At 40.8% G+C, this 22930-nt stretch overlaps 3 protein-coding genes and 1 non-coding gene across 5 annotated transcripts; 2 read left to right on the top strand and 2 right to left on the bottom strand.

Annotated features, from left to right (window-relative positions):
• Positions 1-4772, top strand: LOC119732371 (graves disease carrier protein-like). The gene is made up of 9 exons (XM_038205828.1): positions 1-74; positions 1427-1519; positions 1955-2088; positions 2274-2310; positions 2591-2712; positions 2927-2993; positions 3260-3422; positions 3902-3970; positions 4236-4772. The coding sequence occupies exons 1-9, from the start codon at positions 23-25 to the stop codon at positions 4399-4401; spliced, it is 903 nt and encodes a 300-aa protein (XP_038061756.1). The 5' UTR covers positions 1-22; the 3' UTR covers positions 4402-4772.
• A 358-nt stretch (positions 4773-5130) lies between these two features.
• Positions 5131-9993, bottom strand: LOC119732370. Of its 2 annotated transcripts, XM_038205826.1 has the most exons (8): positions 9511-9993; positions 8721-9027; positions 8312-8520; positions 8062-8188; positions 7739-7870; positions 7295-7471; positions 6103-6373; positions 5131-5631 (listed from the first exon to the last, which is right to left on the bottom strand). In XM_038205826.1, the coding sequence occupies exons 1-8, from the start codon at positions 9585-9587 to the stop codon at positions 5585-5587; spliced, it is 1347 nt and encodes a 448-aa protein (XP_038061754.1). In that variant the 5' UTR covers positions 9588-9993; the 3' UTR covers positions 5131-5584. The 2 variants fall into 2 exon arrangements, 1 of the variants encoding a protein (XP_038061754.1); XR_005271550.1 differs by lacking the exons at positions 7295-7471; positions 7739-7870; positions 8062-8188; ... (1 more) ...; positions 8721-9027; positions 9511-9993 and adding an exon at positions 6613-6679.
• On the top strand, positions 6958-7028 carry Trnag-gcc. Its single transcript has one exon. It is a non-coding gene; the product is annotated as a tRNA-Gly (tRNA).
• Positions 9994-11045: 1052 nt separating the features above from the next.
• On the bottom strand, positions 11046-16668 carry LOC119732482 (centromere protein U-like). Its single transcript, XM_038206010.1, has 10 exons — positions 16509-16668; positions 15821-15917; positions 15460-15619; positions 14825-15339; positions 14017-14143; positions 13593-13698; positions 13359-13437; positions 13034-13143; positions 12460-12616; positions 11046-12274 (listed from the first exon to the last, which is right to left on the bottom strand). The coding sequence occupies exons 1-10, from the start codon at positions 16610-16612 to the stop codon at positions 12158-12160; spliced, it is 1572 nt and encodes a 523-aa protein (XP_038061938.1). The 5' UTR covers positions 16613-16668; the 3' UTR covers positions 11046-12157.
• Between the last annotated feature and the right edge of the window lie 6262 nt (positions 16669-22930).

The following is a 22930-nucleotide window of genomic DNA, read 5'->3' on the forward strand; positions in this document are numbered from 1 at the left end:
TGCACTACGCATACACGTTGACATGGCTGCTCTCGCAGGATCTGGCGAAATTATTCCAAATTTCTTGGCCGGTGGTAAGTCTTTTCGGAAACTTTGCCGTTAACTTCATGAATCACTTGATAATGTAAACTATGTTTTATTAATTAGATCGATTTCTATCGAAATAAACGCTTTAAAACAGTAGTTTTATTGATGTAAAGTAAGGTAAAGACGTTTGACAGCTGCGAATGGCGAAGCATCACGCACTGAACGCATGGACACTTCGCCGGTCGCCGGATATGTGTGCAGAATCCGGGACCGGTTTTCGTGGATTTGATTGGAATGTAGGCCTACTTGGTAAACTTGAACTTAAAAAAAAATTGTGCAAACATGAAAATAGTGGCTATCTTTACGGCAGACGACGATCTGGTTCCCCAACATACCCAACCCGTGCAGATGGTCAATTATCAGACCTAATCAGGAAAATGTTGCTCTTGGAACCAGACTATCTGACAGAAGGCCTAGGCCCAACCTCGTCCCCAGTGCTTACTTTATTTCCAACCGCGTTTCCAATAGTAAACCCTGGATAGGAAACTTTCTTCCTGTATCCTGATTGGATACCGCAACTGGCTAGTAATGGATTTTTATCGTGTACTTGGTGCTATATATTCACAATGTGCAGTACGTGTTTTTCGCGATCATTCGTCCACGCCTTCTCGAAAATACTAATTTCCTTTCCAATTTGCTCATATTAATATGAAATACGATACTGCATGTTGTCTCGATAAGACCGTAACAGTTTGATTTCAAAAATAGCGTTTTCGTAACTCACGCTGTGCTTGCGCTGCTACGAATTGACTCTGTTTTTACCCCAGACACTGCATACAAAAACAAACGCTAATGTGTAGCGAATATCCAGGTACCAGACTGTTCCTCATTTGCATACGTGTTCAAAAATCTTGCACATGCAAATGATCCAATACCAGGGTGAGAGAGCAGGTAGTGGTGGGCGCATACTGCTCGACACCCTGGGGACGAGGTTGGGCCTAACCCATGTAAATAAAGTAGTCTGGTTCCAAGAGTGAAAGATCCCGAGTATTGTCAATGTGAGGTCGGGCATGTCATGCATGTCGGGGGAACCAGATGGTCAACGACGACAACTGCCGTAACGATAGCCACTGCGAACATAAAATGTGGTTCTCATGTACAAAAGCATTTGTACAACGAAAACATGGCGATTTAGCTCCAGTCTAGGGGGCAGGGCCAGACCAGACCACTTAATGTTTATTAAGTTGCTCCAGCTTGTGCAAAAAGTTGATGGTACCATGATGGTACCCTTTTCAAATATCAACATTTTCAATGTTATCGATGTCACAGTGAAATTGTCATCTTGAGTATTTATTCACTGATATTTACATTTTCATTTGAATGTTTTTGCCCCATTTAGGAATTGCAGGATGCTGCGGAAAAGTAACAACAGCCCCATTAGACAGAGTAAAAATTCTATTACAGGCTCACCACAGATACTACAATCATCTCGGTAAGATTACGAAACAGTACAGTATAAAAACAATGCAAACCTCATCTAGATATTTTTACAAGTGATTTCAACTTTCAAATGTACATATATATGACTTGTATGTAGTGCATGAAACCGCAAACATGGTTACCTATTTATAATTGGTTCTGACAGCCTATTCACCTTTATCATGCTGCCACCATTTCAGTCATGTTACCTGTATCCAATAATGGTAATGAATGATAATGTATTTTGTGCAAAAAGGAACCAGACTATTTTCCCTGCCAGCCTCGCTTTTGTCACGTTGATTTGAATGGGACAAAATCAAGATGACTTGCAACACTATTCCAGGGATAGAGGGAGAGAAATGCACCAAACAAAAAAATTGAATTTTGTCACAAGCAGATTTATACATCACAATCAAAATTGTTAAACCATTATTATTTACTCTTTTAGGTGTTTGGTCTTCGGTTGCTAAAGTCATAGAGTATGAAGGAGTACGGGGACTCTACCGAGGCAATGGGGCCATGATGGTGCGCACCTTCCCTTATGGTGCTATACAGTTTGTTGCATACGACTGGTTCAAAAAGGTACGTTAAAACTGAATGTCAATAAAAACTGGATGCAATTAAAACTGGATGTAATTAAGACAAGCTCATCGGACGCAATACTTCAATTAAAGGACTCACCCCTTTTTATATTGTGTCATTCAAGAGTTGATTTTTAAATTAAATATTTTCAATATTTATCGGGCCTCGTCTTTTTTTCCCCTCAGAAAACGAAACGGAAATTGTTGTCCGGTTCCCTAGCAGGTAAGAACCTTAGTTTGTTGCGAGCTTTTATCAATTGGCAGACCTTCAAGCTTTTTTATAGGCTTATCATAATGGAATGGAGTTGACACAATTCACCTGTTTAAGCATTTTCAGACTGGAGACAAAGAGTTGCGCCAAATTTAAAAGTACTAGTAGCAGCGCAAGACAACCCAAATAAAGTTTTACTTCAGACAGGTAAACTTATCCATTTACAATGCACTAGACTTTGGAGTCATCTTATTGTTTTGACACCTTTTGTCATTGTCTGTGACTTTTGCAGGTGTAACGGCCGTGCTATTCACATATCCACTAGACATCGTGAGAGCTAGACTAGCTTACCAAGTCCAAGGAGAGTGTTTGTACAGAGGAATTCTGCACACTTGCCAATCCATATGGCATCAGGTAAGATACAGTAGAACACTGCTATGACAAAACAGTGGATATTTGTTGTCCTGGTTCACGGGCCACATTTAATACCGACAGGTTTTATAAAGATGCTCTCAGTAGTGTTGAAATGGTAATTTGAAACCACCCATGTGATGGGCTCTCAGCCAATTGGAATGCTCTTTAGGGAGGTATTGATGAATTTAACATTTTTCTGATGTCTTTTCAACAGGAGGGCCAGTTGAAAGCACTTTACCGCGGAGTTGGTCCAACACTACTCGGAATGGTGCCTTATGCTGGTAAGTATCACAGCAGAATGATTTCTTCTCTTGAAACATATTATTCTGTAACAACAATCAGGCAGAATAATTAATTTGGTCAAGTTTGTAAAAAACAAAGAATTTGTACATTCATTGTTTTGACTTCGGTCCCTTGAAGTCCAAGTGTATTACACCAGTAGCTTCAAATTATTTGGCTTGACACTCTCAGCAACGGATTATTTAAACTATGTGCACAACGGTTGTTACAATTCTTAAAGAGCCTGTTTTATCTTGTATTTTTACAGGTGCAGCGTTCTATTCTTATGAAACGGGTAAAGCCTATGTACTAGTCAAAGGACCGACCTACCTATCAAAGCCATCTCTTGCCGACCCCAATGAAAGAATATTGACCGCACAGGCCAATCTTGTCGTAGGTGGACTTGCTGGGGCGTTTGCCCAAACCATTGTGTAAGTTTAATTCATCCTTACATCAATGTTTCTCTCCTTTTTTTGTTGAGAACAGCACTTTTTAGAACAAACTTCACAGACCGATTTTGTTTTTGAGTCTGAAATCACAGTGATTGTGCTACACACCCAAGCAACATGTACATGTACAAGTACAAAACGATCTGGTGAACAATGTTATGTAAAGTTTATTGTCTTTAAAACATACCTTGATAGTGGTTACATGGCCCTTTTCAATGCAATGAACTGCTTCGGATGCCGCAATAAGCCCCGCCCACCTGTGGTATTGTGTACATTTCTCACAGTGCTTGTGACTGAGTTTGACCCAGCCTTTGTGATCAGCTGACCAAGAGCTGTGATACGATTGGTCAATGCAGATTGTTTGACAGGAGGGAAGGCTCCATTTTATGGGTTGCTATTTTTCCTACAACTCCGGCTTTGTAATTTGTTGACAATATTTGCTTTTTTGTTTTTCGATTCAGATATCCCTTGGATGTTGGAAGGAGAGTTATGCAACTTGGCACAATGGTACCAAATTCAAATCCAACCAGGTAAACACAAGTTAATGCTCATTTTTGTGTTTTTTTTACACAATTATTGCAGTTTGTCCTTGCCTTAGCGTGGTATAATGAATGCACACAGGTTGAAGATTTTTTTGGTTTCCTTAGAAAAGTCATAAAAAAGTTATAAAAAAAGGAAAATCAAGTCATACAATTTAGTCTGAAGAAGTGCTGCTGATTTACATGGAACTTACAACTTAAAGTAATGATATCAAACCCAAGTATCTTAATTGTCAATTTTTGTTTTAACATGCAGTTCGTGCCTCGAGACCCTGATCCTGGTTTACACAAAGCACGGTGCACAAGGACTCTTTCGGGGTGTCAGCATCAACTACTTGAGAGCTATACCCGCTGCCGCCATCTCCTTTACCCTTTATGAAAATCTTAAGCAGTACCTCAGCATCCATTTAGACAACAGGTGATGAACAGCATAATACCAGTTTGTAAATTTATTTGCATTTTTACGTCCCAACCCTATTCATTACCAGTACATACATGTGTAAATGCCATGACCTTTAGGTCACATGTGGAAATACATACTTGTCTCCATTGCCTGAGATGTTTTTGGTGTAAACAATGTGTTCAAAGTCCCGGCTAGCAGGGGATATTAAGTGCTTCCATTTTTATTCAGCTTTGTTTCACTTTCCCTTTAAAGAATCCTTGATTCTTTTTAATTGTTTTTATTATTAACAATTATGTAACAGTCTTTTGTGTACTGAAAGAATTTGGCTTGATTTTTTTTATTTCAAGATGATAGCACCTCAGGCTCATATGAAAACTATTTAAAAAAAAAACAGCAACACTATTTATAAACATGGGAATCCTATCTCATCAGAAATTTTTTTTTTTAAATAAATAATTGTAAGGTTTTGTACAATTGTCACTGTGTAAATTATGCATGGTTTCATGTTTGTCAAAACATTATTGCAAGTAATAAGAGCTTTTTAAGTATTTATAAGTGCAATATAATTTTTAAGGTATGTAAACCACATCAAAATGTTAAAATACTTAATACTCGTTCCAATAGAAGCTACACTGTTCATTGGTCCGTTATTGGCAGCAAATTTGCTTGCTCTTTTTATGAAGATCATAGTTTTCATATAAATTAACATACTCCATGTATGAATCAAACAATGTCAAGCTTGTAATACATTTTGAGACATGCTGTACATAAAGACTCATTTATTCAAAACAAAATTGAGAATTAAAGGATTGTGTACTTTTGTTTGTAGTCCATCACAGTTTACCTTTTAATATTCCCCTTTTTGCCTCAATAAACATTTGGAGAATTTTGTCAGCGAAAGAGGGAGCAAAGTGGGTCAGATTTTTGTTATGTATGTTTTTCTGCATTCAGGGTCCCAGTCTGATGTTGCATTATACTGTCTTAGGGTCTTTTAAATTATTAGCAAAACATTCACTTTCAGGGGCCAACTTCATAAAAAGCTAAACAATAAACACAGAGTTTTGCTTAGTAGCACAGAAACAGGTTTGCTCGAGAAATAACACAAGGCTACCAGACAAAATATCAAAATGTTATACGTTATTTGATTACGCATACCTTCCTCGTCATAGGTCACAATTTAAAAAGTGTGTCTGTCGCTTCTGTCAATGCTGATGTGTTGCTTCACACCCTGGACAAGCACTTTGGCAGCCTGTAAACAATCGGGACAGTCTGATTTGGTCAAATTTGGTTCACTTCACTCGAATTCAGTCAAATGCAATACATTTTTCATTCTTTCAATTACAAATTTATGTAGTTGAATGAGGCCAAGTCAATAAAAAATAGTTTCCTCATCTGGGCTTTTTGAAAACAAAAGGGAGGCAACCTTGGTTTTTGTTCCTAAGATGGCAGATTTTTGGATTCTTCAATTTTCTTGAACTCTTTTGCTGATATTTTTGTGTCCAAAGGAGACGTCACCCTTTCTACCAAAGTTTGAACTTGCATACATACCTACAATTTTGCTAGAAATATATAAAAAGACCAAATATATTGCAACGGACGATTAAAAAAAAAAAATATCAGGCGAGTGGGAAAAAAAGGAAGCAGACACGGACAAGAAAATATTTTTATTTTTTTTAACTGGTCTTACATGTGTGTACATAACTGTTTCATTCATACATACTTGCATCTTGAATCTGGCCTCTCAGTCTCTGGACGACACCTTGGATTATCCCCTTCATAACTCCCTTGTGTTTGGCCTCACCAACCCCCTCGTCACTCGTCATTACTGGTGGTTTAAACAGCGCCCTCCAGCTCAACGGTCTGGTAGTGCCATCATCCTGATCCTCGCAATCCCAGATCACCCTGGCAACTGGGAAGATGAAAGGCTTGACAAGTTCGTGACCCCATATCATCCAGAAGTCCCGTATTGCTGCAGGGACCGGGTCATGATTCTAGAGAAAAGAACATACATGTATTCAAAATTACAAGAACTGAAGAAGATATTAAAACAAGATCATTATGAATATGCGTTACGGAAGCTTCGACATGTTCGAAGCAAACTCAGCCAAACAGTGCCAATTTCATTACATGAGCCAACTCGTACGCTACTTGACAACCCATGTGGATTAGAAAAATGTCAATCTTCAATTTTTTTACTTTAAAAAAGGGCAATTTCAACATTCTAACTTACACATTCCCAACAAGCGACTCGTCTAGAACGTCAGCTTAAAATTACCGCGCCGCGCACGTGTAGTCTGGTATTCTGTTATGGTTTGACACGTCTCAAGCAAAGTACAAAGTCCGGCGGAAGCCAGACTGTAGCGTGCCACATATACATGCGCATGCACAAACGGAACACAATCACACAAAAATAAACGCCACTCACTTATCCGATTAACCGTTAATACATTTGAAAAAAATGTGTGTATGACATTATGTCATTTTTAGACCACATCTTTCACGTGAATGACACTAATGTACACTGAATCCAACATGCACTGTTTATAATAATTAAATTCCTCCACACTGACATGTAGCACTGGTGGTTCAGTGGTAGAATTCTCGCCTGCCACGCGGGAGACCCGGGTTCAATTCCCGGCTAGTGCAAGATTTTTTTTTCTTCTTTTAAAAATCAATTTTGCTTTTATTATTTTAAAGGCAAATGTTAATAATGCATGGGAATTTCTTCTCATCAAAATATGTTTTTCTTTTCTCACATTTTTTTTTTATTATAATACAAATTATGCTATTATAAGCAATTAATTATGCAGGCCTATGGCGAAATGATCACTGTTCAGTTTTAATAAAATAATATATGTATCAATGTGTTATATCATGTTAAAATAGAGTTAAAGATCAAATTAAAAACTTACTCTGAGAAGTTGTTCTGTTTTCTTAAATTCCTGTGAGAGGCATTTCTCCGAGAGAAGATGTTTGATCAAAACTAAAAACCTTTCTCTATCCTGGTCGGTCAGATAAGACATGGTTTCATCAACAGCTCGGTGGAAGATTCCATTCTGTAGTCCCGAGACTGAAAAGTCGTCATACCGCTGTCGATAAAAAAATAAGTAGAAAACAGATTTCCAAAAAAATTTGAGTTGATCAAGTTGTTTTAAAGTCAGGATAACCCTTCCGTTTTATCTAAAATTTGAGTGATTTTCACTCTGCCGCTGATCGTCCGGTGCTTCGTTTCACTCGACTCCCATGATCGATTGGGATTGACACAATTAATGATTATTAAAAAACATTAATTTTTGATAACTCAGTGATCATTTCTGAATATGTATGATGTATAGATGAATAAAAATAAGACTTACAAGTATGTCATGCAAGGGGGCGTGGCCGTTACTGTTCTCCCCGCCCCTCAGAGGGACTATTGACTTTCTTATCTTGTTGCATAAAGAGGCTATCATCATTGGGTCGGTCGAGTTGTCCAGAACCACAAAATGCTGTCGGAAAGATGAATAACATTGAAATGAAAGAAAACCCAACAAAATGAAATCATCCAGTTACCTATATTTCATAATTTTTACGATAATTTTTTTTTCACTACCTAATAGGCCAATATACTTTGGTAAAAAGATAAGAATTTAGTAATCAAGTTACTGTTTTGATAAAATGATGGAATATTCAAACTTACGGGAAAACGAAAGTGTTTTGCTGGCAAATCCTTCAACATTGAAGACAGTAGTTGAGCATAGTGCTGACTCAATCCTTCCTTAGTACCACTTCGATAAATGGTGAACTGAACTACACGAAGAGTGGACCTGCAGATGCAGAAAAAGTGTGGAAATGCTGAATACAGTCTAGTCCTACATGTATTTTTATCGACACTGAATTAGCGGCAACACAACTTTGGACAAAGCAACACATTTTACAAAAGAATTTACCTCTTGTTATCGGGCGCGAGAGTCACTATCGCTTGATGGCTCTTGGTCAGTTTCAAACTGTGATCGCTGAGAATCATGGGAGTCACGTGACGACCTGTTGTAGTGGATGCGTTGTCAAGGAGACATGCTTTCCTCAGAATATCGGTCATGAACGGAAATGATAAAATTAGGTGTTCGGTTTCCTTTTTGATGGAGAAACTCTTGATCGCCTGTATGGGAAGAGTAAAATGCAAAAGAGAGTTGCTCGCTATGGTAAATTGGCCATATCGTTAATTCAAAGTTGGAAACTATCAAAATTTGCGAAGCTTGACATTTTTTAAATAAAATGTCACTGAATTTATATACAAGAGTTATAATTTGTGATCGCGTTCCAGATACGACCAAAAAAAAGAATGTTTATAATACACACCTGTTGTACATTATCGGGAAGACATCCAATAACATCCATTGTAAGGTTGCACTCAGTTGCCTCTTGCGTATAAACTGCTGCTCTTTTCTCTCCCATATTTCCATCTACATCCTTCGTTAGTTTTTCTTTTGGTGGACAGGGATCACTTCTAAGGTCACATGTTCTCGGCTGATAGTTCTTTTCAGGTTCCGAATGATCAGCTATCACAAGTTCTTTGGCGTGGATGTGTAAGAAGTCATCTTTCCTTGAACCGAACATGGTGTCCACATCTCGATTTTTGACAGACTTGTTACGGCTTAAGTTGCGGCTGTCAAGTTCGTTGAAGAGGACAAAAGTTTGACAACTTGAATATTGTTTTAATACATTGTGCATTTCAATTAACAAGGCTACAGAACATATAAATCATCTGTATTCTCAAAAAATGTATTTCAAGTTATAAAAACCTTGCAGCAAACTTCTTATGGACTTGACAGATTTTAAACATAGGTGTTAAATTGAGAAATTCTGAAGATCCAAGCCGAATCTATATGTAAAGACCTATGAGAAATAAATATTCTACTAGGATTAAAGCTGGGGGTTTTTTTAACCAAGAAGTGTAGACATTTGACCTTCGTATGTATAATTCAAACACCAATCGCATACACTTCAAAGTTTACGTGTCGTCAATATTGATCACAATTTCCTAAAATTAATATCATCTCTGTTGGTCCGTCTCACCAACATCCGCGGCTTGTTATGTGTTTGTCCGTCATATAATTTGGCCATCTACCTGTCTGTCTGTCTTTCTTACCTTGTGGCTAGGATGTGATTCCACGACGCCGTGAACGTCCGAAGGATCTCTGCACTTTCTACCAAGATAGACTCCATAATGCCGCTGCGTCGAGTCCTCAAATGGAGTCTCTAGTTAACTTGCTCAGTGCAGATACAACACACACTATACCTATCTTTTCAACCGTTTCAGAAAAATTGTAACAGGGTTTGCGCTCTCGTATAGATCTAATATCAGTGTAGCATAATTCGAATTAGCCGATGACCATCCAGAAAATGTTGAAATAAAGATGGTACAGTACAGAATTTGGTTCACTGATTCATCTAAATTCGCATAGTAGTTGGGCACATCCTATATATATATCTCAGAATTAAAGGTAAAACTCTCACTTGCTAGCGCGTGTATGGAGGACTAATCTTTTGTGGTCAAAACAGTGGGAAAAGTCAGCCATTGATCTTAGACTACCAGTAGCTATCACCAGCTGTGTTGTTGCGGGATGTCAATGCGAAATCGATACCACTTGATGCAGCGCTGAACCGATCGAATAATCGCACGGGGAGAAGGGGGCGGCAGGCGGCCGACAACAAACGGGGCGAAAATTGTTGTTAATCTCTCGGACATGGCATAAATTTCAAACCGGAAGCGAAGACGAGAACAGTGCCACTTAAGTAATGAACAAAGTTTGTCAGGGGAAGTTTAGTTCAAACTCTATGGTTCAAATAAGTTCTTTCTTTGGGGAGGGGCGTGGAATTGGGATGGTCTAAAATTAATTTCCACACAAATGAAGTTTACACCTGAAAATTCAGTTCTTTGGGGCAAATCGATCTTGACAAAACCATACGTGTGTTCATTTGAGGAATTTGAACCGGGGTAGGAGAAATGTCCCAAATCCGGTATACAATGTCATCTCGACGTTGCAGTTTAAAAACATGTAATCGAGTAATTTATTAACGGCAAACATGAAAAGTACATCTGAATATCTTGAAGCAGTTACTGATTAAAGCGTGTTAAGTCACGACCTGATCGATCGTGCAGAGCGCATCATCGACCAGAAGTCATTGAATATCAAAATTGAGTACAGTCGGTAGATAACACCAGAGATTGGTGGGAAAAGTGACAGATGTGCCCGGCTTAAGAGCTTACGTATACGGCTTTTGTTTAAATTACACCTTGGACAATAACTGTTGATCAATGCAACAAGACTATTGTCTGGTGTTATTGTCAAACGTTCTCCCTGGGCATATACAGGTGGAATATTTTTGAGGGGTAACACCATTGTGCATATATGGATGTTTGGGTTGGTAAGCAGGTGGCGATATCTGCCATGTTGACGCCCTAGGCAGGCTTGTTTGGGATATTTTGGTTTGAGAGTAAAACAGAATCATTACAAAACCCAAAACATTTCCTCACTACAATGGGCAAGAAACTGTAATGTTCCGGGGTCGGGGTGGAGGGAGGGGGGGGGGGGGGGGGTCGGGGTGGAGGGAGGGGGGGGGTTGAAACAAACTGCATGAGTATAACTGCTGAATAGCATAACACACTGTAGGAATTACATGTATGAAATAACAAAGTCAAGTTTTAATCACAACGGTCAAACCGACAGACAACTTCGGTTTAAATTCCCATGAGCTGAAAATTACACTTAATTCGTATAAATTATGGCCTCTGTTCTTAGTCTGTACAAAAAGACACAATATAATAACTAGAAAAAAATCAACAAAATAACAAATTACATGTATTTTAAATCCAAACGTTATTGTACATATATTAGAATTGGCTGTATGGAGAGACGAGTGGACTCATCATCACAAGTCTGTCGTAATTCATTAACAAGCCATCCATTCTCAAGTCAAGTCACAAGCTGTTCAAAGTTACATCAAGCCCAATGTGAAGTAACAGTGGCTCTTCCTTCCTCAATCCTGCAAAACCATCCAAAACCTCCTCAAGGGTTTTGGTGGAATTTGGGATGGTAAACCTCAAGCCTGTGGTCTCATCCTTTTTCTTGACGATAAACTTGGCGTAAGCCAGGAGAAATCATAAGGGCCTTTCTCACAATCCAAAAAATTTCTGTGTTGGGCCCCGGGTCCAACGCGGAGATTTCAGGAATCCCTTTCACACTAGAAAGAATCCAACACGGCTTCTACAAGGGTCCAGCCTTCTACAGGGGTACAATCCAACCCTAGTAAGGACAATGGTTGAGAGGTTCTACATGGGTAGAGAAATCCAAAATATACAGCCAACCAATGTACAAGTTGGTGTACTGTGAATGGTACGCCTTGCATACCCGTGCTCTATTGATCTGGTTCTGCTTACGGTGAACCCATGTTGATTTCAACAAAGGTATTGAAGACAATTGACCTATCGCCGTTTGCGAGTTAGCCACGCCCCTTAGACAACCCTATGGAATTTTGTACGTTAAGTTTTGTTTGTATCAGATTTTGCGTGTTCCGCGTCCATTTGTCTATCATGTCATTGGACAATATGTCACAAGTTGCGTCAACACGATTCTACCGTGATAGGTCAATGTGACCTTAATTTCCTGACTACTTAACTCCACCTGCGCAGGACCTTCCAAATCAGTATCTGGTCATTTCCAGGTCACACACCCTTGTTGGCAATATCACTGTATCGGTCAGTAGACGGTCAACATTCTGGCCACTGAATCCAGTCAGTGGGTGTCCAGCCATTCTTGTAGCTTGTTGTTCATTGACCTCAGGTTATACGCTGATCTTGAAGATGCTTGGGCGTCGGCAAGTAATGGACCAATATTCTGGCTACTAAACTCCTGTACAAAAAGAAAAGAAATTTCATTGACGTGTTAAGCCGAAAATATTGCTTCGCATTTTATGAACTTAGCTAAAAATTAACAGAGGACTAGTCACAAGCAATACACATTGCATGAAATCTTGGCTGATAACCGGTTTTGGCTTAGCAAATATTTCCCATGCTTAGCGAAATTCATAGACTTACAGTCTGGTTCCCGTCCTTCTCTCCAGCCATTGACTCTGCACTGTCCCGATGAAACTGCTGTAAGTCGCTCAGGAATGTGCTAATCTCCACCATCTCCTGGCTCTTGTCTTTCTTATTCATGGCGTTGTTCTTGAGCTCTCTGATACGACTGTTCAATCTGTAGATTGTTAAAAGATTTGACGATTTCTATAACCATTTTAATTTTATGAGAATTAGGCCATGACCGAATTACTTATAGGCCCTGCTCTGGAAGCCACTGGGTAGCGGCTACGGCCACTTCCCATAGACTTGTGTATTATTGCCGGCCATAGCCAAGCGATTCAGACATGGCCTCAGTTTGTATTTAAATTACCTCCCACACCCTCAGACAATAACATTTGAAAGTAAATGTTATGCATTTACAAATTTCATACAGTGTTTTTCCATCAACGACACAATTTTATAAGCACTGCATACTCAGTGCTGTCCAAGGGCCAGCAAGAAAAATTTGCAATCTTGCTCAGGCGGGATTCGAACCCATGACCTTATGGGTATCACAATCAGTGTCATGACTGATGGAATGTTAAGGCTCTACCTTGCATTCTCCTGTTGCAGTACGAGCAGTTTCTTCCGCTGTTTTCTTGTGGTGGCGGTCATCCGAGTCAAGGCACTCTTCAAGACTTTGTACTCCTGGCTAAGATCAATCTGAGAAGAAGCATGCAAGCCCAACAAATGAAGACAGTTTTTTATTGTCTCGAACTTGGAGAGTTTAAGTTTCAGTTTGTCTTTCTGATAAGAGTCCTTTGTGACCAATTTTCTTTAAGGATTTGCCAGCTGTAAAGATTTATCTCAAATAAGTTCAGAATGTCATTGGTCAGTTGAGTGTTGAAATTTAACCCTTGAAACTTGTTTTAAGCTACCTTGTCAGTTAATTCCTTCTTCATGAGATAGAAGAACTTAGTCAAGGCCCGTCTCTGGGATGCAGACTCCAACTTTTGTCTGAAACAGAAGGCAGGAAATTATTTATATTTTGCACACTTGTACGGCTTCTGATGATGACTTCTTGAGCAATGAATTCAATTTTTTTTTTCAAATTTTTAAACAATACGGAGGAGTCATTGTTACAAGAATCGACACCAAACATACATACTTACTTGTAATCCATCGTTACTTCTTCTAATGTACTCAGCGCCAAATCTAAATCAGTCACATCAGTTGCTAGGCGACGGCGGCCGTTACCAGCCCACAGACGGACTTTAGCTACAAAAAGAGGCAAATTCATGTCAAACAGAGGGTATTCATTATTCAAGTGAGATTTTAACATTCCCAAATTTTTGTAGGCACCACAAACGCATCAGAGGAACCTCCTCATTGAGACAAGACAAATAATTTTTTGTTAGTCAAGATTTTTAACACCTCAATTTCAACGGAAAGTGATGGAGTTTCTTGTGGATTATTTTCATGTCAGATGCCTTTATCTTTTTGTCTATACAAAACAAATAAACAAAAAAATCATCAAAAAAAGAGATGAAAGGCTAATATTGATGCAGTTGCCATGTTGAATGAATCAAACCATACCTTTTTTGGCTCCTGGTGCGATAATCGATTGTTGTCTGTCGCCCTCTGGTGGTGGGGATAGCTTTCGTCTTCTTGACGCGACAGGTCTGGCCACTGGGCCACTCTTTGGTGTCTTAGCAATGATGCTCTGTGAAAAGAAATGGAGACAGGAACCAGGGAGAGGTTATTCTGTTCTTTTTAACCCTTTGTAATCCTGTGGCAGGAGGGGCACAGCATTTTTTTTCATTATCTTCATGCAATTTGTTCTCCTTCATGTCGACACTTTATCAGTTTGTAGACTGATATCACGCAGACATAGTGTTTTGCGCAAAATGTCAATTTTTCAACTCAGAGTACCAATATGAGTTCACAGCTGAAAGCATGAACTGTGATTATGCATTTATGGAAGCACAAACAAACAATTGTCTGATTGAGCTAAAAATACATCCATCTATTAAGCCCCGCCCCTCTATGTTGATCTGACCGATCAAAGCGTTGATTGTTGATTCATGTCCGACAAAAGTCTGACATGCGTGCACGCGTGTATGACAGGCGCGGCTGGAATATTCAGTATGGCATTGGAGAGAAGCACGTGGGCCTAGTGGATCGGTTCATTTCTGTGTGTTCTAAACAAGAATGTCTCAACTAGCACACTGAATTCAATAACACTCAGATATTCTGAGATCAGGGGGTGGTGGGGGCATCCTATAATGACTCCTGAGGAACACCCCCCCCCCCCCCTCCACCAATCTGGAATTGGCCCCTCTTTTATGTAATATAATGTAGTTTAAGTTATTAGAAATAAGCAGCTAAATCATAGATAACATACCATTGATTTTTCTGCCGGTGTGGTGAATCTACCTTCGTCAACTCTCCATCTGACGTTGGGCGTCTCCAATGGCCGCTGACCAGAACTCTGTATGGACACGGCTGGGCTGGAACTGACCGGCTGTGACTGGCTGGAACTGGCTGACGGACTGTCCACTGCGGCCGGGTCGGCTGCAAGGATCGATCCGGCCACCGGTCCTGGACTCTCACGAGGAGCCGGACTTGGAGTGACCGTGGGTCCGGAGTGGTCACCGACTGAGCGGTCATCGGCTACAGAGCTGGACTGACTGGTCATCGGAGTCAGGGAGTTGTCGCCGGTCAGCTGAGTCTGTGATACAGTGCCCTCAATTGATAGATCAGCTGGAGTGGAGGTCGCTGATGGCCCAGTGGGTGTTGGGACGGTTGATGCTCCAACTGTGGATGAATTTTGTATGCTGTCTCCTGATTGGACCATTCTAGGACCCCCTGCAGAGACGGAGGCAGAACCATGACGAACTGAGTGATGTGAGGACGGTGCTGCAGAGGAGAGAGGAGTCAATAAGGAGGAAAACATACCAATGGCAGAGTAAATTTTGGATGGTGTTGTTTTCATGTAAATTTTTCAGGGCCATTATAATTGGAAAAAGGATTACTTACGTCTTTTCTGGGCAGTGCCGGAGCGAGTCCTGGAAGATGGACTTGCTATAATGATTGGACTGGGACTAACTCTTGGCCTACCAGACGAAGTCTGACTTATGACTCGGGGAGACGGAGAGATGGTTACAGAACTACGAGAAGAACTAGCGGCATCATCAGGCTGATGGGGGAATAAAAAAAGTAATGTGGAAATTACAGTCATAAAAATTATTAGTTTAAAAGTTACAATTTTCTTCTCCAAGAATGATATTCAGATTACAATTTTACTAACTAGGGTACTGGTCAAAAAGTTTTTTCCGGTCAATTTTGACTAGTTTGTGTTTGCCCCTCTCAGATCCTGAACGCTTTGCTCCCTGTGTACCTTGTCCGCTGACTGACCATGAACCAAGGCTAATGGTGACTGCCTCACGTCCCAGTCTCGGACGAATGTGAACGCTCGCAAAGTGGTTTGCCTCTTCCTGCACAAGGGAAAAATATCACACAGCAAAGTCAACGGAATGAAAAATTGCACCAATCTTTACTGGATGTCTTTCAACATGTTCAAAGGAATAAAGTAGGTTAAGAAAGATGGAAAGACTTGCAATATCATGAATATGCACGCATACCTTTGGACTGTAATCATGGTAATTGAAGCACGGCCATCAAGTTTGACATGTTTAATTTAACTTTGAAATGTGTTGGTTTCTATAGTGATAGGCAGTGTATATTTGACCGTGAACTGGTCTCCAATTTTTTTTAGCTCTTTTACCAGCAGTCACGGCACTGAACATGTGTAGTGAGTGTTTTTGTGACTTCGAAATTTTGACAAATCTTCATCTGGTTTCATGCTCCATTGTTGTTGTGACTTCACATTCACGAGATGGGAATCAGACCTAAGACAATTTTGGATTTTAAGTTAAAGTGCGCCGCAACCGGCAACCCGACACCCTGAATTTCCGACACCCTCCGCTGTTTTCATGGTTTTGTGCCCAATTTCCGGACACAACCGGGAACTAAATTGCAATTGTGTATGAAATTTGAACAAATAAATCGAACACATTCCAACTCACGCTCCTAATCGTCTTCTAGGAGGAACTCGTGATCTCTCAGGGATAATTGTTGTGACTTTTCCCCGTCTTGAACCAACATTTTCCTGGCTACTTGGAGAAGCCATTTCAGTACGAACTCTGCGTACGCGCGTCGCGCGAAAACGATTTCAAGAATACGCCTCTTGAGGGCGCTGTTCAAACAAGGCCAGTGGGTGTATTGTGATTTGCCCAGTTGAATAATGTCGGGGATTTAATTGCAGATTTATAAGAAATGTAAAAGTATCGCATGCACTTTCCTTTCATTTAAGGTATTCCAAAATTATGGAGGACATACCTGAATTATTGCTTTATGGGGCCCTTTATAAATTGCAATTCTAAGCTTGATTTTTAATTTGGAAAAATCGATAATGTTTCAGTCGTACTACTCCATCATGCATGGGAAGATAATGTTTCGGCCGACTGGATAATTTATGAACAACATTTTATTCACTACTGGTTCAAATAAGTATGATAAGAGAGGACCATCCGCTCAGTTATAATGGATCTTTGGAGACCTTTCTGGCCTCCAGGATAAACGGTCAAACCGAACTCAACCATGACTTCTGCGACATGCTCATGACTTCTGTGTCGCTCTACGTGATCTCCACTTCACCTTTACTTCCATTAATTCAAGCATCTCTCCAAAAAATTATTGACATTATCGGTCCAGAAATCCGACAAACCGTGACCGGGAAGCGCCAAGGAAAGCCAGGAAAAACTATTTACCCCTCAGCAAAAATCCGGACTGACTCCTCGAGACCAGCGCCGGTAGACGGTCGATATGACCGGCGTATTTTATCTGACAATCTCCGGCCGCCGAGATGTCTTCAAGACCGGAGCTGTTCTGATTTCATAATTAATAATCGTTAATTCTTCTCAAAACAACCCTCAGTCCACTCTCGGAGCTGGTGTGATGTGCAGTGGTCCGTGTCAGTTCCTGTTGACTGTGGAGGGGCGTTTTTGTTTTTGTCGATAGAGGGATCTAGTTCTTGAAGAGGCAAGACGGAAGCCTCTCTTCGTGACAGGAGGCGAAAAGGCGCCTCGGGGTTTAAGCCGGGGATGGAACCATGTCTTGGCTGGACAAAGTTGGGAATCCAAGCCATAAGAATTGAGTACGTGTCAAAGAAAGCACCGAGAATCGAACACACTTGAAGCTGGAAAAAGATAAAATCCAAGGAGTTTTGGAAACAAGACGCAAAGAGTACAGACGTAGACCATGGAGAAAGGAACAGGCTCAGTGCCATGGAGTTCCTCAACACTAAAATATTGAGCTTAGTAGCTAGCTGAACTTACAACCTATCGCAGTTTTTTTGAGCAGGTTTTTGGCTGATTGTTTGTGTTGATCCAAGGGGCCAGCCTGTTCATTCTTTTTATACCTGACTTCTTGACTGACCGCTTGACTGATCGACTCCCCTGACTGCTTGCTTGACTGACTGCCTGAGTCTTGAAAGTCTTGTGGCCAAGACTGGTCAGGGACCAGCTTGTTTAGGCTAGCTTTTTGCCTGGTTTGAGTTTAACCATTCTTTTTTTAACGCTAAACAAAATTGTGGAGTGGCGGCACGCGTGGCAAAAGCACCGGCTTTCTACAAACAAGTCTATGATACTGAACATTGTCATCATGAACCTTCCTCTCAAAAAAATATATTTCTTTGGGCTTGAACATTTGCACTTATGAAAATAAAGGTAACAAAATGAAGAAGAGTCAACTCAAAAATGTAGTGTGTATAGCCACCATATACAGCACTTGTCGGTTTGTAAACTTTCTGATACAGTCGCCTCCGTTTCCTTCCAACTCCGGCAAACTTCTGGCAGCGACTTTTTTTTGTGACATGCCCAGGGGGCAGGCTCCCCCTTCTCTCAAGCTTGTGTTTCCCCTCTAACATCCTCGTCAACCTCATCTCTCGTGCCCCATCGTCTCAGCTTAGGATGGGAGCTGACAGGACAATAACACGACGGTTGTGTTTATATGAGTGACACGCTGCCTGTTATTAATGCGATTTTTATAAACTGATCAGGACTCAGAAACGGGCCGACTCTCCTGCACCAGGTGATACCCAACGGGGATAGGCTGTGCTCTACACAACGACTGTTCCAAGTTAGGTGTCTTAAGTTGGCTTGCACATTTTCGATGATGCTGCTTCCATGAATTTGAGGGAAATGCTGAAGATTTTAATTACACGATAATGAATTCATTGGAAAATAGCACAGATGGAAATTATGGTAATTGTGGTCAGGTTGAATCACTAGTGAAGCTGTGAAGGTTAACACACTTCTAGGGAACATTTTGTTTAGTGCAGAAATGTAAAAATCAAACGGATGAAATAGTACTTATTTTATTCTCACCAACTAAATCATATTAAGGGCAAATGTGATGCATTTAAAATACAATGTTGTAATATCATAACAAAGGGTGACAATGATGGTAAAACTTAACACTCATTCAAAAAGATGGTCCGAAAAAAGGTTAGGATTGGGTACGGATTTCGAACTTTATTGTATTGTTTTCTTGAAAATGAAGTGATTATTTGTGCTCCGTTAAGTTGGTGAGCGGTTTTCAAAAGAGCTCATTCCTTCCTCCTAAGTCTCACAGCTAAATTCGCATCAGCCATCTGTTTCTCTTTATCGATCATGCAACAGCCGTCTGCATCCAGTTGCCTTCTCCAGGTGATGGCCCCTAGATACGATAGGCCGGTTGCAGCGGCTAGCGATATCAGCGTCTGATTGCCAGCTGAAGACAACGATATTACGTATCAGTCATCTCGCAGAAACCGACTCTGACATGGAGCTCCCTCCGTATACCCATCAGCTAGCCTGGTTTCATAGTCATACTCGATGAATTTCATCGTGAGACCGCGACGAGCTAAGACATCGGGCTCAAAAACTCGGTCAACGGGAACGCAAGGAGGTCGGGACGGAATTGCTAAAAAAAGTCTTAAAATCCTCGCCGTATATAATCCGGCGAGGACGGAGTACATTGCAACTTGTCATGTCATCATTCACTACTCGAGACGCCGATATGCAACTAACCACTTTGACGGATGGCACATTTTTTTCTGTTTGAGTGAAGGACTGAAAGTAACTGCAGGATGAGTAATCTGGGATGGGGTGGAGGGGAAGACAGGGTCCATGAAAAGTAGTTCAAGGTCATATTTTTGAGCGAGTAGACGAGTTCAACTTTGGCCTGATTACCGAGATGAGTAGGGTGGCTAGCGTTTCAGGGGGTTGCCAAAAGTAGAGTATAATTTCGGGACCTATATAAACACAGAGAAATTTCGACGCTTACGGACTTTCTAAGACACTTTAAAATCATCGTGTGAACTTAAGAGGTGGAGTGATTCAAAGAGAACATTCAACTCTAATTTTTGCCGACTTGCTGAGATGGGGGAAACAGATAGTTTCATGAAGATGTAGCATTGATTAGGTTCATTAGTAAAAGTTTCGTGGTTAGTATTTGTCAGTATTCCGACATATCAAGTGGTAAGAATAGGTCCTTTGCGTTCAGCATCCGTACAAAGTTTTTTTTTTTGTCATTTAAATTCGGTAACAATGAATGCACAGGAGGATTATATTCATGACAAAAGCACACACCTTCAAGATGGCAGCAGTGCAAAGGGTCTATAAAGGAAAAATACTTCATACATCAGAAAATTCTGGGTATGATATTTTGAGTGAATGGATTAAAATGAATTTTAAAACGACTGTTCTCTGACTGGTGAGCCCTCGCCAGCTGAGCTGTAGCTCCTGAATAATTTGATCAGTATGCATTCCAGGCTATCTACCTCAACCGATAATGTAGTTACCAGGGTTCTCACGGCCGACAGGGCTAAATGATCTAATGCGATAAGTGATGTTGACCCGGCAACTTTATTGGCTTGTTGAGACATCTTCAGCAGTCAGATGCCTAGACGCGTCACGAGTCGCTTGTTCAGAGAATATTTTCGGATTCGATAGCTCGATATAGCTTTTGGTATGTTTTGCCTTTGAGAAAGATCTTGCCAGGATTGAAACACCAGGTCCCTTTTTTTGTGTGTGAGAGATTCAAAGGATTGTAGACAATTTTACCATGAGTTTGTTTGCTTAAGGGGAAAACATGGCTGCAATTTCTATATCGCTGTACGCTTCAGCTCTACTAGTTTCTGTTGTTTTTCCTCTGCGTTGGAATGTCACCGGATACATTTCAGAGTATGACCAAAGACAAAACTGAACTGAACGGATTCTGTTGATATTTCTTTTTTCTTGCTGAAGTGTGGTAAGTTGTAAGAAGAGGGAAGCAAGATCTTGGCAAGGAGTTCACTGTTTGGGGCCAAACAAAGAGTATGGCTGGATTGCTAAGGAATTTCGGTACTGATCAGTCGTAGTTTGAGCAAGATGTGCCCAGTACTGAGTTTCTGAGTTAGACAAAAAAGTATTGGGGGGGGCTTTCTTTTTGGGTTGAGTGTATAATACATTTCGTCTATCTCCACATCCTATGTACAATGACACTTTTGATCAGAGTTATCAGACCATCTATCTTCACGTTCCCACAAGCTAGGAATCCTTCCTGGGTTTCCTCGAGCGACTTGCACCGAGTCTACGGAGCAGACTCTCTCGCGCCGAGAGGGAGCGAAAGGAAGAAAGTGATATTACCCCTGGTCATCAATCATCTTCAAGACGTTGATGATTCAGGCTGACATTGATGAGGGAGAGGGGATGAGATGCTATTTCAGGCCGATCGCCAGAGTAAGACGGTGAGAGTTTAAGAGAGATAGAGAGAAAAGTTCCCGGGCGCTGCCTACAGGTGTGTCAGCCATGGATACAATACTCGCGCCTCGGTCTCTATTTGCGCGCATATGCCACACTAATCATGTTAGTAGGATGACGAGATGGATGCACCCGCGATTTCTGTTTACAGTGTTATTGAGTGTGATCCCTATAATATGTTCGTGTGTGTGATATTTATCCCAATTTGCAGTTTTCCCATGTACTTGTGTGATGTGCTATTGGAGGGTCCATATTTTCGCGGAAGGAATTCAAGAGGATTTCATTTTTTCATGAAATAACAAACATGCTTAGTTCTCGTTCGGGACTCGTTTGGTTTTGTGTATCTATTTGATTTCAAGCAAAACAAAATTTTGGCTTCATTCTAGGCAAGACCAGATTGGGTGCAGCCAGCTATATAATGACCGCCATGCGAATCTATGATACTAATGGTAAACTTAATCATCTCTTGAAGACTTTCCTTTCAAATTATCTTCTTCTTTTTTGCGCTCAAAACACAGCGTTGGAGTCGGGGGTCTTTATAGACCTTCAAGTTGCGTAGCAGCCATCTTAGAGGGCAGTGCCTTTGTTTTGTTGGGACATGCGTGAGTGAACCTTTAGTGCATTGTTGTTACTGAATTAAAATAACAAAATATGCCCTCTACGATGGCCGCTACGCGTAATGTCTATTGTCATTGTCCCTCTTCAATTAAATCTTTTCATACATCCATTTTGTCATCACAATTAAAAAATGTTTTACCATGCCTCGAAATTTTGGACACTCACTTTTTGTTATGTGAGTGATGAACAAAAATTTAAGAATACAAGCTGTAATTATGCTCTCGTTTTTTAATTCATCATAAACAAGAATGAGAAAGATTGAACATCGAACGATAATTTTATTCATTTTGAAACGCCTTCCCGTACTCGATTGCCCGTAGCTCCGCTATATCACCAACGTTTACTGTTGTGATAACGCATAATAAAACTTCATAATAAGCAAAACATCCATTGAAATTGCCATTCTGATTACTCTGAAGCGCGCTGGGTATGAAGAGAAATCTGACAGAGCGGTTTACTCTAACCCTCAGGTCATCGGAACTTCGGAATTACTTCCCCGATTTCTGTTTTTCTACCCCCAGGAATGCCCCCATCGTTCTCTCTCCATCAACCCGCTCACATCACGGCGATATTAAGCATCCGTATCCTGCTTTGTTTTGCAGGGCTTTTTTTTTGCCCCCTTCCAGAGAAATCGCCCAGAATTATCCGCGCGATCGCTTCTCATGACAGTGTTTTTGTTTCTCGGAGCGGACGGGAGCGTGCGCTTAGCGGGGTGTTCTCTGGCGGTATATTCCGGGGCACGTTTGACGGCTGAGCGTGCTGTGGCGAGACCCGCCTGCCTAGGCCTAAAAACCGCGGCTACCCCGGGCGATCGGTCCGACAAACGCGCCCCATCAACCTTCTGTTGCGTGTTTACTTTTAATTATGCGCGGGGTACATCAAGCGCTGAGGCCCGCCGTATCATAACATGCAGACATGACATATCCATGTTCCCTTTGGCATCGCCACAAAGTGCTCCATTATTTTTTTGGTCGAGATTTATATGTTTTTGCTCTGCCTTTGTTCTTTCTTTATATGAGAATCGGCCACGACAGACTTGTCCCATA

This window comes from Patiria miniata, unplaced genomic scaffold (genome assembly GCF_015706575.1).
Source record: "Patiria miniata isolate m_02_andy unplaced genomic scaffold, ASM1570657v1 HiC_scaffold_24, whole genome shotgun sequence".
NCBI classification, from domain to species: Eukaryota; Metazoa; Echinodermata; class Asteroidea; order Valvatida; family Asterinidae; genus Patiria; species Patiria miniata.